This window comes from Lolium perenne, chromosome 2 (assembly GCF_019359855.2).
Source record: "Lolium perenne isolate Kyuss_39 chromosome 2, Kyuss_2.0, whole genome shotgun sequence".
Classification (NCBI taxonomy): Eukaryota; Viridiplantae; Streptophyta; class Magnoliopsida; order Poales; family Poaceae; genus Lolium; species Lolium perenne.
In genome coordinates this window covers 27,089,361-27,103,974 of record NC_067245.2, presented here as the reverse complement: position 1 = coordinate 27,103,974, position 14,614 = coordinate 27,089,361, and the positions used below count along the sequence as shown (strand labels likewise).

The 14,614-nt window shown below is 40.1% G+C and overlaps 1 protein-coding gene across 1 annotated transcript; it reads right to left on the bottom strand.

Annotated features, from left to right (window-relative positions):
* Positions 1-2,852: 2,852 nt before the first annotated feature.
* Positions 2,853-13,629, bottom strand: LOC127329820 (ABC transporter G family member 1). Its single transcript, XM_051356251.2, has 8 exons — positions 13,461-13,629; positions 7,174-7,253; positions 6,625-7,089; positions 4,222-4,305; positions 4,010-4,132; positions 3,728-3,916; positions 3,554-3,640; positions 2,853-3,476 (listed from the first exon to the last, which is right to left on the bottom strand). The coding sequence occupies exons 1-8, from the start codon at positions 13,627-13,629 to the stop codon at positions 2,853-2,855; spliced, it is 1,821 nt and encodes a 606-aa protein (XP_051212211.2).
* Between the last annotated feature and the right edge of the window lie 985 nt (positions 13,630-14,614).

Sequence of the window (14,614 nt, the reverse complement as noted above, 5' to 3'; positions counted from 1 at the left end):
CTCTTTTGGCAAAATTTCGCGGTTTACCAGTGATCCACCATGTGTGGTAGGCCTTTTTATGGCGGTATTACAGTTTACCTTTCCAACAATTAAAACGTAGACTTCTCCTCCTTATGCCTCGCACTGCTCGACACTGGCAAAGAACTAAGGGAAATGTGGACGAGGTGTTTCTGCACTCAGATTATGTGCTTCTGATTTTTGAAATGCAATTTAAACGTATTTTAACATGCCAAAAAATTTAAAAAATATCGCACATATATCTCGATGTTCTATATGCTCGCGAAGTTTTGCCCAACCCTAACCCGCCGCCTCCCTCTCCCGCCCCCTCCCGGGCGGCGGCAGAGGATCCTCCTCCCCCCACGCCCCACAGCCGCCCGTTGCCCGTTCTTCCTCAGCCGCTGTCGCTGCCGGCCGCGTCCTTGACCCCGGCGCTGGCCTCAGCCCCGGCCATGGCCCCGGTCCAGGCCTGGCTCTAGCGGTGGTGGCGGCACCCCCTTCGTCGAATCAACGAGGGGGAGAAGAGGGTTTCCGCGGCGGCGTTCCATGGGAGGTGATGTAGCGCTGGTGGAGGAAGCCGGGAGGCACGGCTGCTTGGCCGTGGCCTGAGGCTTTTTGTCAGCACCCATGGAGGATTCGGTGGAGCGGTGGCGGCCTCCGCCCCCGGTAACGGTTTGGCGGTGGTACGCATGATCCGCGTCGCTGTCCTCTTCCTTTGTGATCCCGCAGGAGGGATTGGCGGCGTGGGGGCTGCTGATCTTGCTTTGTTTTTGGTGGCGGTCCTCGGGTTTCTCGCATGCGAGGATGAGGATCTTCTGGAGGTCAGTTTGCTTTGATCTGGTTGGAGAGATGAGTTCCGGAAAGCTCTGCTGGCGAATGGAACAGTGCTTTTTTTTGCCTGCAGTTTGCTGGATCGGGTGGTATTCGGTCGCGCACACCCATGTTTTTACTCCAACCGTTTGGTTCCGGAGGGAGCGGCGCGAAGCTATATTCTGTGTTGACATCAGGTGACTTTTTTGGTCCATGGTGAAGTCAGAAGAAGAATATCATGAAGGCCGGATTGGTGGACTGGCTAAAGGAGGTTCAAGTCTCCGTGATGCTGAGGGATCTGCTTGGCGTTCCGGGCTCTGCAGCAGTGATATGCTTGTGGGGGCGGCAGCACAGGGGAAGTTCAGAGTCTTACCTCTCAGGGTGAAAACCCAGGGTCTGGCCTTAACTGGTTGTGCCTGGCAATGTTCTTGTTGGAGGCATTGTTTTGAGAGTGGGGACTATCTTTAGGGTGAAAACCTAAGACCTTTGGTCGAGCGACGACGGCGCTGGTGCACTGTTCCCTTCTTGGAGGCGTCGCTTTTGGAGAGTCTGTACTTGGGTGTTGTCACGGTGGTGGTTGTATTGCTGTTGCTAGGTCTAGAAGGCTGTAGCGGGACTTTTATTTCTTAGTTTTCTTTACTTTTTTTGTTGTGTGCATCCGTACTGTCATTAGGGTGGGGCATTGTTGCAGAGGCTGGGTGTAATTGGTATCTTTTGATATTAATATATTCCCTTTATCGAAAAAAATATGCTCGCCAAGTCGTTCCATGAAAAATCGAATTATTTTATGTTATATATAAAAAGGACAAAATTTGATGCTAAAAAACTACTCTTCGAAAGACATTTCTTTATCTTTTTTACACATGACATGGAAAGGGTTGATTTTCTACAAAATTTGGCGTGCACATAGAATGTCAATATGTACGGTAATTTTTTTTGAATTTTTTGAAATTTTAAAACACTATTTCCGGTGGCAGGATCATATGCACATGGGATCAAAAGTGCATATAAGAAGTGAGCCTACCTCACTTGGTTAGGGAAGTGGATGTATAATCTAGCCACCTAGATTCAAGTCCCTAGGAATGCAGATTTATGTTTTTATTTTTTTAAAGAAATATTGTAAAAGCTTCCGTATTTCTTAAAAAATATTGAAAGTGCATTTCTAGGAAAATGGATCTACTTTTGTGCTAGGCGAAGGTTTATGATACTTTGTACAAGACCTCCTGGGGAATAGCATCAAGAGTATGGTTAACTACCCGACACTTTCTACTTTAAAAGAAGAAAACATAGTACAAACACATACGTTCATAAATACGTACATCTACTCATCCTACGAAGGCACCCATACCCTATCCATGTGAGGATCTCTGGGAGACTGAGTAAAAAACCATTATAGCGGATCTTGAGATTGACGAAGTCACCATAGACTCCTCGTAGCGATGGGAATATCACCTCCCACCGCAAATATATTTCGCTTTTATAAGACACCGAAGTGTCAACACCTGGGGTTTGATGTTTTGGCATATTACTAAGCGACACTAAGATTTGGAGCCTATATAGGCCCAGTTCTTTTGGCGGCTTCTCCGAGAAGCTGCCCTCCCCCCAGAGATTCCTGGGGAAACGGTGAAAAAAATTATTGAGGCTTCCAAATTAGTTTAGCCTTAGCTATTTCAGAAGCCTCGGATAATTTTAGAACCAGCTTCCCCAGGAAGCTGGGGGGAGGGCAGCTTCTCCGAGAAGCCGCCAAAAGAACTGGACCATAATCATTTTTCTTACTGGAGTTTATTATCATTAAAAGCGTTGATCCATAATAGTATAACACAACTAACTAATGAGAATATATTTCATAAAAAGCATGAGTTTCACAACATGTGAGTTCAACACTTTCTGATGAACAAATTATTTGGTGGTATAGAATGGCAGTTTATTTGAGAGTTCATAAACATATAAAAATACAACTATATTAATAATTACACGTATGGCAAGGTAATTACATTATGATAGGAGTACACAAGTATAATTTTACCATAAAGAAACAAAATATGTTACACTTTTACTATTAGCCGTTTTATCACGGGCTTTGCAGTTTCAGAAACCTTTATAATAATCAAGAAAAGAAACCTGTAGAGGATACTCATTCCAAGTAATATTGCAAGATCAACCCATTTAGAGTGGTTCATCTCCACCTCTAAGTCATTCTTCAGTATATGCTGACCACTAATGTTGAACCCTCCAGCACCACCTATATCTTCAAACACCAAGCCCAAAAATTCATTTTTGTACAATGCTTGAGTTGTGTATTTGTGGTATGAGATGTAATAAGTTGGGTACTTCCATACTGGTTTTGGAAGGTCACTTGGAAGCCTAAAGAAACCAGCATTTAGCATCAATAAACCTTGTACTCCAGAACCCGTGACTACACCTAGGATAAAATCAGGCACGATTGCTGCAACAATCATCATCATACCCTCGACTAATATACTGCATGCCCACAGAGTTGCAGCAAAGAAGGAAAAATGGTCAATTCTTCTTTGAAGACCAGTTAGGTAATATGCTATTGCAGCAGGTAGTATGGTTATGAGGCCCAAGAATAGAGTTGATGAAAGTGTGTTGGCTATTACAAATTCAGTAGCCCCATAGTGTCCAGTAAGCCATTCTTTCTGAAATATCTACATTAGAAAATGGTGATTTAACACAAACTCGTAAGAAAGAATATTTGATTATATGAAAGGATAATGTTAACCACCTTCATATCCTCGACAAATGACGGAAAACTTCCAATTGCCATCATTGTCACAAAGGTAGAAGTAAACATAAGCATTGATGCTCGTGCCTAAAATGATAAAAAAAAAGAGCAATAGGTCATTAGTACTCATTAACTACACTTCTTTATCGTACAAATTTGAAATTGACAACTTACTTGTATTGATTCATAGCTATAACCAACAGCGAAGAAAATGGTCCCAATGGTTAGAAAGAGACCGATGTTGATAACAAAGCGTAACCAATAGTAGCCTAGGTCTCTGTACATGTTAATCGTCGATCTTTTGGTTAGCGTAACTGATTTGGTCAAGAATGTAGCTTGTCTTTTCTGAATTATAGACAGATCCTGCACAAACATACATCATAAAAACAAGAAAAATATAATCGAGACATATATAACTTTCTGAAGATAATAGATGCATCCAATCATCATCCAAACAAGCATATTCCTGCTTACTTCCACTTCAAAACTTAATATACTAAGAGAGCTGGATGAGGCCATCAAAGTTTGGATTACGTTGGCAGCGTGCGTCACATTTATACTAGATCCTTCCTCAGATTCCTATACAAACACGATGTACATGCCTTCAAACTTCATGATGCATTAAATTTTCAAAAGAAATGGAAAGCTTTGATAGATCAGTTTCATACCTCAAAGTCTGTGTTTATCATTCTTAAGAAATGGTCTGAGGGATTCGTCCTCATTGGACATGGGAATCCATTAGAGTCAAAGAACTACAAGTAAAACAAATGAGCATGAGTGTTTTTGTACACATTGTAGAGAAAAAACTTTTTATAATTGAACATAACATCCAGCAACCCACACATGACCATGCAAATTCATCTTCCTAACTCACATTTATAACTAGAAGTGATTGAAAATAAATCTAGAATCTGACGCATGAGTACATGCATGTCTCGCAATCAACAACAAATGTTGTTACTTAGAAAATACAGGAGTAATGTTTAAACAAAAAACATCACATACGTTAACTATCATATTTTATGTAAAGAGGCACTTTAAATGTGCATTTTAAACATCTTTATAGATTCGAATGATGCATGTATGGTGCGATCAACTAATTTTTGACCTCATAAACCTTGCAATTTTTAAAACAACCAAAAATAAAATTTTGATTTTAGTGCAAATTAATACAATATTTATATAGTGAAATTTTTATCATAGGGACTTGAATAATTTTCCCTCAAGTTGTTGTGCTATGCACATCTACTAAAGTTGGCAACCACTTCTTATATATCATGACGCCCTTAAAGGAGATTAATTTTGCAAGATGAAATCATGGAAGAAGCAAACTTTGGATAGGGAATAACTTTTGCACCCCATTCTCTCCAAATCTCGTGTTCTTCATCTATGTTTTTCTCACCAGCAAAGTAGCCAAGGCCAAGCAACTCAGTACCCTTCATCATCTAGGATTAAGAAAACAGCTCCTTCCAATGGCGGAGTATTTTTGGGAATTCAATTTAACCCCACCAACTCAAAAATTGCTTAGGATGCAAACCCTGAAAGTCCAATACCATTCAGTTTGCCACTATGGATCGACTGAATGTGGTTTTATTGTGACACGGTATTCCAACCGACATAATTTATCTTGTTAACATATTCTAGGGAATATTTGGTCCAAACAGATTAATATAAATTTTGGTGGATTACATTTCTTATGCTATTGTACATACAGAGCTAGCTTGCTTTCTAGGATTGGAGACCACATGAATTTTTAATGTAATCTACCTTCATTTCATTCCAAAGAATATCCCATGGAGTGCAACCTAAGAGAAAATTTACTCTATTTCTGTGACAAATATGTCAACCAACTAATCAGGAAAGTTCTTGTATTTTTCTTATGGTGCAAAAATATATTTTCTATTAGAGATTCATGTTTTTTCAGTTCTTGTGAGAAATATGGCACGCTATCTCAATCCTACATTTTTTCCTTAGCCTGTGTCCATAGAATCCTACAAACCAAATATCCCCTAGGTACCAAAGGGGCACACATTATTTCCAAAGTAGTGATGCAGCTAGCTTGGTCCTAACAACATATAAGTTAGTTTGAGTAGCTATATGTAGGAAAAGTTGCGCCTACGCAGGGACTCATCTACAACCCTACACTGTTTGAAGTTGCTCTTTCAGTTTCTCCCAAAGTATAAAATATACAACCTTTAAGTTTGGTAGGTCTATAATATATAGTAAAATAGACTGTGGATTTGCAAAAGGTAAAGTTAGATTTTTCCTGCAATATCAATATGTAAAAAAATACAAAAAACATTATATATATTTATATGGTAAAAAACACCCAAACTATTTTATACACATTTCAGTTCTAATGTTCCAGTGATATAGAAAGTATTAGGCCCATATGTTTTTTATTTAAGAGAAACAAGAAAGACAAGTTGCAACAAAGTGAAAGAAATGAACCAACACGAATGTTGATGCAAGCACCTATGTCATAGATAGGGGTGTGTAGGTAGGGGTGCAAACAAATAGGATATATAATGTTCCCGCCTAATCTGTTACCGAATCCATTTTAGATAATCCATATCCAGTTTGACACCAGATACAATATAGGATACGGTACGACAAATTGCGCCCGGATATCCATACCTGAAAATTATTTAGAATTATTCGTTGGTTTCTATCTAAATAATACGATTTTGATCCAAAACTTGAAGCTAACAAAGCATGTTTAGTAATTAGTGAGTTGCTGAGTTTACCCATTAAGGAATAGCTCGCTTTCATAGTCACTCTATCAAATATGGAGTAAAAAATGTTAGGATAATTGACTATTAAAGCATGCTTTAGTGTTATCTTAGCTCTTGTGTTTGCATTATTGCATCCATATAAACCTAATTTCTTCATGTGGTTACCTTATATATCTGTATTTAAATCCATAACCGGTTATTATCCAATCCGCTTCAAATTCATCGAGAAAATATAATATAAGATATGATAAAGAGCAAAATCCGACCCAGTCGATAACATCCCTATGCGCAGCTGAGTGCAGAGAAGAAACACTCTCGCTAGTTGCGTAAACGTACCTCTATAGCTTTGGCTGCTAGACCCAAATAAACCGTCTTTCCGTTGGCCATCAGGCAGAGGCCATGGAAGAGCTCGAACACCTCCGTGCTCGGCTGGTGGATGGCGGCGACGACCGTCATCCCACCCATTTGGGCGATCCGGGCTATGCGGCTCATGACATGGTAGGACGCGGCGCTATCGAGCCCGCTTGTCGGCTCGTCGAGGAAGAGGAGCGAGGGCGACGCCAGCAGCTCGATGCATATGCTCACCCGCTTCCGCTGGCCGCCGCTGATGCCTTTGCTGACGCGGCCGCCGATCCGGGTGTCGGCTACCACGGCGAGCCCCATCTGCTTGATAGCATCGTCGGCGCGCGACCGCTTCTCCGAAGGAGACATGGAGTCCGGCAGCTGGAGCTGCGCCGAGTAGCGCACGGCCTCCGCCACCGTCAGCGTCGTCATCAGCACGCTCTCTTGGGTCACGTATGCCTACAGTGATTACATGCATCAGTGCATCATGCCTACAGTTATTAGGCAGTAACACGCAAACGATCCACGGTATGGGCAGCTTACGGAGGTGCCAAATGCAAGCTTCTCACGCCGACCGTTGATCATGATGTCTCCTCTCCCTTTCATGCTCGGCCCAAGTCGTCCTGTTTAAGCATGTATTCAGCCAAGATACTGCTACGCCTATAGATGAAGTGTAAGTACCCGCAAAAAAAAGTGTAAGTACGGCCGGCGCTGACACAGATAGTGAGTATTGAGTACCCATGTGAAAGAGCAGAAAATACAGAGCAAAATGCAATAGCAATAGGAAATGTTCTCACTAGACCAATTTTTTCCAAGTTGATAATCCTTTTAATTCAAAAAATGATAATCATGGGAGTTCTTTTGTATACTTGAAAAAAAAGCATTCAGTTTACTTCTCATTAGACTGAGAAACACCAAGATTTTGGTTACCGGACAAATTATCGTGGTTACCGACTTACTGCCCGTTAAGCCGTTGTACCGACCCCTCCTGGTAAATGTTCTTACCGGCTGAATTTTTTTTGGAATGGTTCAAACCGTGAAACGTACATAAAACCTTATACCACCTATATATATCTAACCGAGGATCCTAGTACATCCTAAAAAGATATGATTTGGATGAAGTAGCTACTAGGACCAACAAAGATATGAATGCCTTCTAGCAAAGAAAATGAAAGATATCAAAATCCAAGCAGTAAAGGGAATATTTGTATTTCTAGGTTGGCAATCATGGCTTGATTGGCACATTTGAACTGTTTTGTGCAATTTAATGATTAGAAAGGTCGGAATGTCTATTTCTAGGTGGATTAAATATTTTATTTTCTAAATCGACAAACTTGGCCACTGATTATTTATTTTCAAACAAATAATACTCACATATTTTAGAAATTATGTTCAACATTACATTTAAAACTAGCAAATTCTGAAGGTTAAAATATTTTCTGGATGCATTTGTTTAACCATCTTGGTTTCTAGGGGATATTTTTAACGGAAAAATCTGGTCTGACCTGATCTGATTACATCCCTGTATAAAAGGAATGAGAAATACAATCATGCATGCTACGGGGCTCATATATTTTCAAAATCATGCCAGCTATCCCTTCCTCCCCATATTCACGCTTATCTCTATTCTCCAAATAATGGTTGCACCAACATACGCAATTGGACTAGCTTAATACCTTGTGCGTTATTAATATAAAAATTGTACATGGAAACATTGTTTACCTTGGTTTAATATAGATCCTTATGTCGGGCAAAATGCGCTTATGTGATGTTTGAACATGTTACAACAAAAGCACATGGTTTCCGCTCTATTTCTCTCTATATCGCTCGAAACCCTAATAAAATAAGCATACAAATATTAATAGACTCCTTCCCCAAAATAAGCTGTGTACGATTGTATCTAGACATCTTTTTAATGTACGTAGATATGTCTGTATCCAGAAAAACGTTAAGCAAATTATTTGAAAACAAAGGAAATACATTAAAAAAAACTTAGCTATGGGGAAATTGTTGAAAGAACGTCCCCACACTATAAAATTGTTGGGTGGTTTTAGAAAATATTATTATTTGTGCATGTGATTAGCTTTGATTTGCCTCCATCGCCACAGTTTACATGTGCCATGTCTCTAAGTTTCAAAGAGTAAACTGGCATGTCCATACTTGTTATATGCTCTATACCTTGACATGAAATCAATAAAATAAAAAAAGAAAATACTTGGGAATTGAAAAATATATTAATAGACATGGATGTTGCTCTATTTTGTAGTATACGTGGAGAAACAATGCAAATGTGGATATTTGTGTGTAGGACTAGTAGTAAGAAACTAAAAAATAGTACTTTCTTCGTCCTAAAATGTAATGCATCCTTAAATTTTGCTGGTTAGCAATTTATAACTTTGACTATAATTTATGATTATATTATATTTTTCAAAAATTTTAGGAAAAAATATGAAATAAAATATATTTGTAATATGAATGTAACGATAACATTTATACATTCTGAATCCATATACTTTGGGACGCAATTTTTTTGGCACATGGGGTAAACTCCAATTTTTTTGATAATTTCAAATATTGGAAAAAATTCCAAACCTCATAGAAACAAAAGAAGATCAAGTATTGTAGTTGTATAGAAATGTTTGGGTTCGAAATGATTCCGATGGTATCCATGCTTGTTTGATTTTGTCATCATGGATACCATCGGAATCATTTCGAGTTCGAATATTTTTGTACGGGTATAATACTTGATCATCTTTTGTTTCAAAAATGATTCGAATTTTTTTGCCCTTTTTTAACTACTATTTTTTTTGCACCCATGAGCATGGATGTATTTTCCTATAAATTGATACATATATTAAAGTAAAATTAATGCACCAAAAAAGTGGAAAAATATTTTGGAACGATGGAGTATTAGTTAGCAGGCATGCATCCTTGGCTGACCCCTACTAATAACCAAATAATAAGTGTGATCATCTGACCCCGAACCCATCACCATCGACATATAACTACTACTCACCATCTCGATTCTTCCAAGCTACACCATGGCGTCCTCAAGTTCATCCTGTGTATGTTATCCAGGTGCAGGACATTGAGCTCCTTCCGTTAATTCCAGGCACCCTAGGCCTTGAGACCCTCTTCCACGTTATCCCCATCTCCCCGTCACCTCTTCCACCAACATTTTGTGTTTCTGATGTTTTTAATACTCCAGTGTTTCCCTAGAAAAAGAATACTCCGGTGTTAACGTGTTAGGTAGCCAGTAAACTGTTTATTACGTCGTATATTATGTGGTTATTAAATTGAGGTTTTTGATGATTGTTATTAATTCTCCCTAATATTATGGCTGCGTTACAATTATTCATTAAATTATATAGGTACCACTAACTTCGCTGACGGTGTTGCTTCTATACCACTAGATGCCCTTGACGTGGGCTGCCTTTAGGTTAGGCTAACTTGTGGTATATTTGAGTTTCCTTTGAACATGTGAGGCTTTTCCCTTTTTCTCTATCGGGAGAGAGACGAAAGAAACATATTTTTATTTTCCTAACATACAGGTTCAGCACTTTCCCCATCATTAGCAAGGAAAAAAACGCTCAACAAAGTATATCTAAGCCTGGCCCATGACGCGTTGCACATGCTCTGGGCATGCCAAATGAGCGCGGAAGTCATGTTAGTCGTGTTCTAGCTTTCCCATCACGATATGTATGATATGTGTAAATTTGGATTAAAAAATCTTGGCTAGATAGGAGTATCTACTACCGGAAAAAAGGCTTACAAATGACAGACGTATTTTCCGCACTGCTGACAGTCGAGGTGAGCGCCATTAGTACAGTGTCATTGGTAACCTCTTCACATGAAATTTATTTGCACGTCACTGGTACATCATAGCCATGACGATGATCACAACTTGAAGACGTCACCGGTATGTGTAAATCTGGCGAGTCGAGGCTCAATCGTAAAGTAACCGGTGACGTCAATATATGAAAACATCTGTTGGCAAAAGTTATCTAGTTGACAAGAATTGGTAAACTATGAGCGTCATCGGTTCGTAATCGGTGATGTGTGTTTCTCATTTCCCTTCGTCTTTTTAGATTTGCAGTGACATGCCGATTCTTCAAATATCTGTCATTAGTATAATTTCAGTGGCATCACCTTTGAAGCTGGGACCATCATTGGTAAACATCAAGTGACAATAAAAAAAAGTTTATCCGCCTTCACATGAAAGTGTTCAGAAGTGATTGTTCGTCAATATCTTCTCGTCATTGGTTCCTTTTGAGGGGGGAAAAAGTAATACGATATTTTTTATTTTAATACAATTCATGATGGTATATGTATGAATGTAGTAGTTCATGCTTACAATTGCAGGTCAACTAATCCATAAATTAGTAAGACAGTTATTTCATCAAGCACGAGGTACATTGTAGCGTACATGAGACATTAAGCTCAACAAAAGTATAACTTTCTACATGTTTGCAGTTGACCAAGATCAATGGAGTGTGAAAAATATATAATATCACGGTAAAAGGATCATCATCTTTGTGTGGTTGATATCCTCACATGCCACATCTTCCCGTGGCGTTACTGTTGGCAAGGGTATACCATATTGGGTGCTCAATATTGTTATCCATGGTGTGGATGCAGGAGGGAGTCCGTAAGACCCATTGATACTTTCAATCCGAATAATGGATTGTAGTATTGTAACCTTTTTCCTTAGAATACCTAGGTTTAATCGAACCTTAGGAAGCAATGCTAAAGTGGTGCGAAGGAAACATCTACAATATTTGCTAATTAATTTTATCTTACATTTACTAGACCTTTCCAATTTACTTTGTTTGGTGTTGTCTTCAAATGATTAAAAGTAGGCTAGGCTCAAGGATTCTCCTGCAGCTATGCATACATATAGAAATGAAGTACAATATTGTGTAGTAAATAAAATAGTGATAAGAGATTTGTGAGAAGCACATCCGTAAATATTATTGCCCCTAAAACAAGAGGTGACAACGGTCTCTTGATCCAACCATCATTCCCACAATTGTGAGTAACAACATTTATTAAGTAAAACATATCAAAGCATTAAGATAGATGAGTGCGCCGTTTATCCCAAGCGAATCACTAAACGTTTACCGTTACTTTCCCCTTTCTATCACTGAGGTTTCATGACAGCATGCTGTTCTCCACTCATCCCACCTCTTCTCTTGATTGATCCGAGAGACATGGGTACCTGCAGGTTCTCGAATCGAGGCAAAGAGACAAGGATACAAGATTGGAAAGATCATATTAAATTTCTACGCAAACTCATAAGATTAGATGCATATAAATGATGTGAGGATTCACCCCAACCCCCAGCCCGTGAGAGCTACTCACGCATGATAACAAGATCAAAGATAGAAATCATTGTTGCAAATATTTGGATTGAAATCACAATATTCTTACAATGGTCATCAATTCTCAATGAGATCTCTATTACAATGATGATGGCTATGGATATGGTGGAGATTGTAGAGGAAATGGATGAACAATGGTGGTGGATCTCCTTCGGTGTGTTGCAGATGGATCTGGTGAATGTCGACTCTGTTTGGCGATGAATGGCTCTCTTTCTCGACTGGCTCCCTTCACGAAACTTACAGGGTTTAACCTCGAGAATGCTCTGGCGCCCAGAACGGGCGGACGGTACAGGTGGGGCTTGCCCGTACCGATGTCCGCTATTTCTCCTGGAACCGACTTTGACCCTCTGGTTGACTTTGCTGCACTTGTGACGAGATTTTTTCTTCAGTAATTGCAGGTTCATTTTCCATTAAAACTCGATTTCCTGCACAGCATACAAAGACATAAATGATTGCACATATTTTCAATAATTAGCCTCTAGTGGCACATTTAGAGATATTTTTAGTCGATTTCTTGACTTAGCAAAAGGTTTAAACGTGAGGAAAAATGGCGTATTTAACAGCCATAACCCATGAAGCCCAAGAGAAGTTGAAGCCTGGGAAATATATAGAATAAGCAAGTATAGCCCATATCGGGTAAACGACATGTAATGAATAACCGACCCGGGTTTGGACTCTAAGCCCTAGCCCACTATAAAAGGTCTAGGAGGATCCACCGGGGGAGGGATCTAAAATCTTTTTCATACCACACATCATTGTAAACCATAATTTCAATACAATCTCATCGACTTTAGCCTCCAATCTATTTTACGTCGGATACCTCGTTTGTCTGACAAGTTCACAAAACCACCAACGCTCTCTTTTCCCCAAAACCTAAGTCCATACTTATGGGCATTAGCGAGGTTAGCCTTCATAAATTGGCGTTGTTTGTGGGAAGCTTGGGCGCTTGAAGCATGGATTCGATGAATCCTTCATCAAACAACAACTCGACTACTTCGGGTAGCCAGGTGCGCTTCTGTTCGATCAATTTTGTTCCGCACCCACCCGCCCTTCACTCGGCTTCTGGCAACTTTGGCCAGGGATTGGATCTGGCAATCGGAAGCCTCGACTTTCGCATTGGCACGCAAGGTGGGAACATTGTCTGCCTTTCGCGGAGTTCTCTTACAACAACAGCTACCAAGCAAGCCTATAGATGGCCTCCTTCAAAGCCTTGTATGTACGCCATTGTCATACCCCTCTCAACTGGTCCAGGACTGGAGACAGTCAAATTTCTGGACTAGATCATCTCCGAGAAACAAAAGAGCAAGTCCATTTGATCCGTGATTGTCTTAAGGCCACTCAATCTTGCCAGTAGAGCTACGCTGATTGTTTTAAGGTTGAAGATCATGCATATCTTCGTGTCACCCCACATAAAGGGATGCAAAGGTTTCACGTCAGAGGGAAGCTTGCCCCCAGGTATATTTGGCCCTTCAAGGTTATCGCGCGCCGAGGCGAGGTGTCCTATCAGTTGGAGATGTCCACTAAGTGATTTTACCTCCATGACGTTTTCCACGTCTCTCCACTCCGACGATGTCTTCAAGTGCCAGACAAGCCTGAAGTTTTCCAGAACATCGACCATCGTACTCTTGACCTACAACATTGACCTAACCTACTGTGAAGTACCCATCCGTATTTTGGACGAAGCCATCCGCCTCACTCGTAGGAGGAAGATCAAGTTCTGCAAGGTTCAATTGAGTAACCACTCTGAGGAGGAAGCAACTTGGGAACTATAGGATCCTCTGCGAGAGGAATTTTCATCACTCTTCAGTTCTTAGCCACCGAATCTCAAGGACGAGATTCATTTCAAGGGGGGGGGGGTCTATAGAAACCCAAATTTTTTAATTCATCCAAGTGGTGTTTGGTAATGCAACAATTAGGGCCAACAAAAACTTTTCAAATTTTTTGTGCGGCGACTTGATTTAGTGTTGCCTTTGCATAGATTTGTTTGATGTTGTTTGCTAATAAATCAAATCAAAGTATGGGACTCCCTATAAATTTATGCTTTGGTAAAACTAGGTTTAAAAAATTGCAAAAACTTCACATCCTCCAAAGTTACATCTTCCACTTTTCTATTTCACTTTCCTTGCCATTTTGATGCTACCTAACCCTAAAACCTAATAACCCACCATGTGCATAAAATGATGATCTCTAAAGATCATAAAATTTTACGCAATGAATTTTCCATATTTCCTTCACGTCTTATACCCATCCATTGTGACGAAAATCCCTCTCATTGGCAGTAGCCAAGGATGGGGAGAACCTCCTCCACATCGGCACCAAGTCCAAGGAAGAAGAATGGGCCAGGGGCCGCTGCCCCCGAGTGAAGCCTCTTTCCTCCTCAAAGGGGCGCCACGCCGGTGCCGCCTCATCTCCTCCATGGGCTGCTCCTCTTCATCAACATATACATCATCATCTTCCATATAACCCTTTGTAATCTATTGGCAAACATGGTGTGTATTGCAGTCTATCGCTTTCCCATGATATTTTTTACCTCTATGTCCTTGTTGGAGTAGTGACTTGTGGCAATTGTGATATAGTTTGTTAATGGTTGCATATAAGTATTT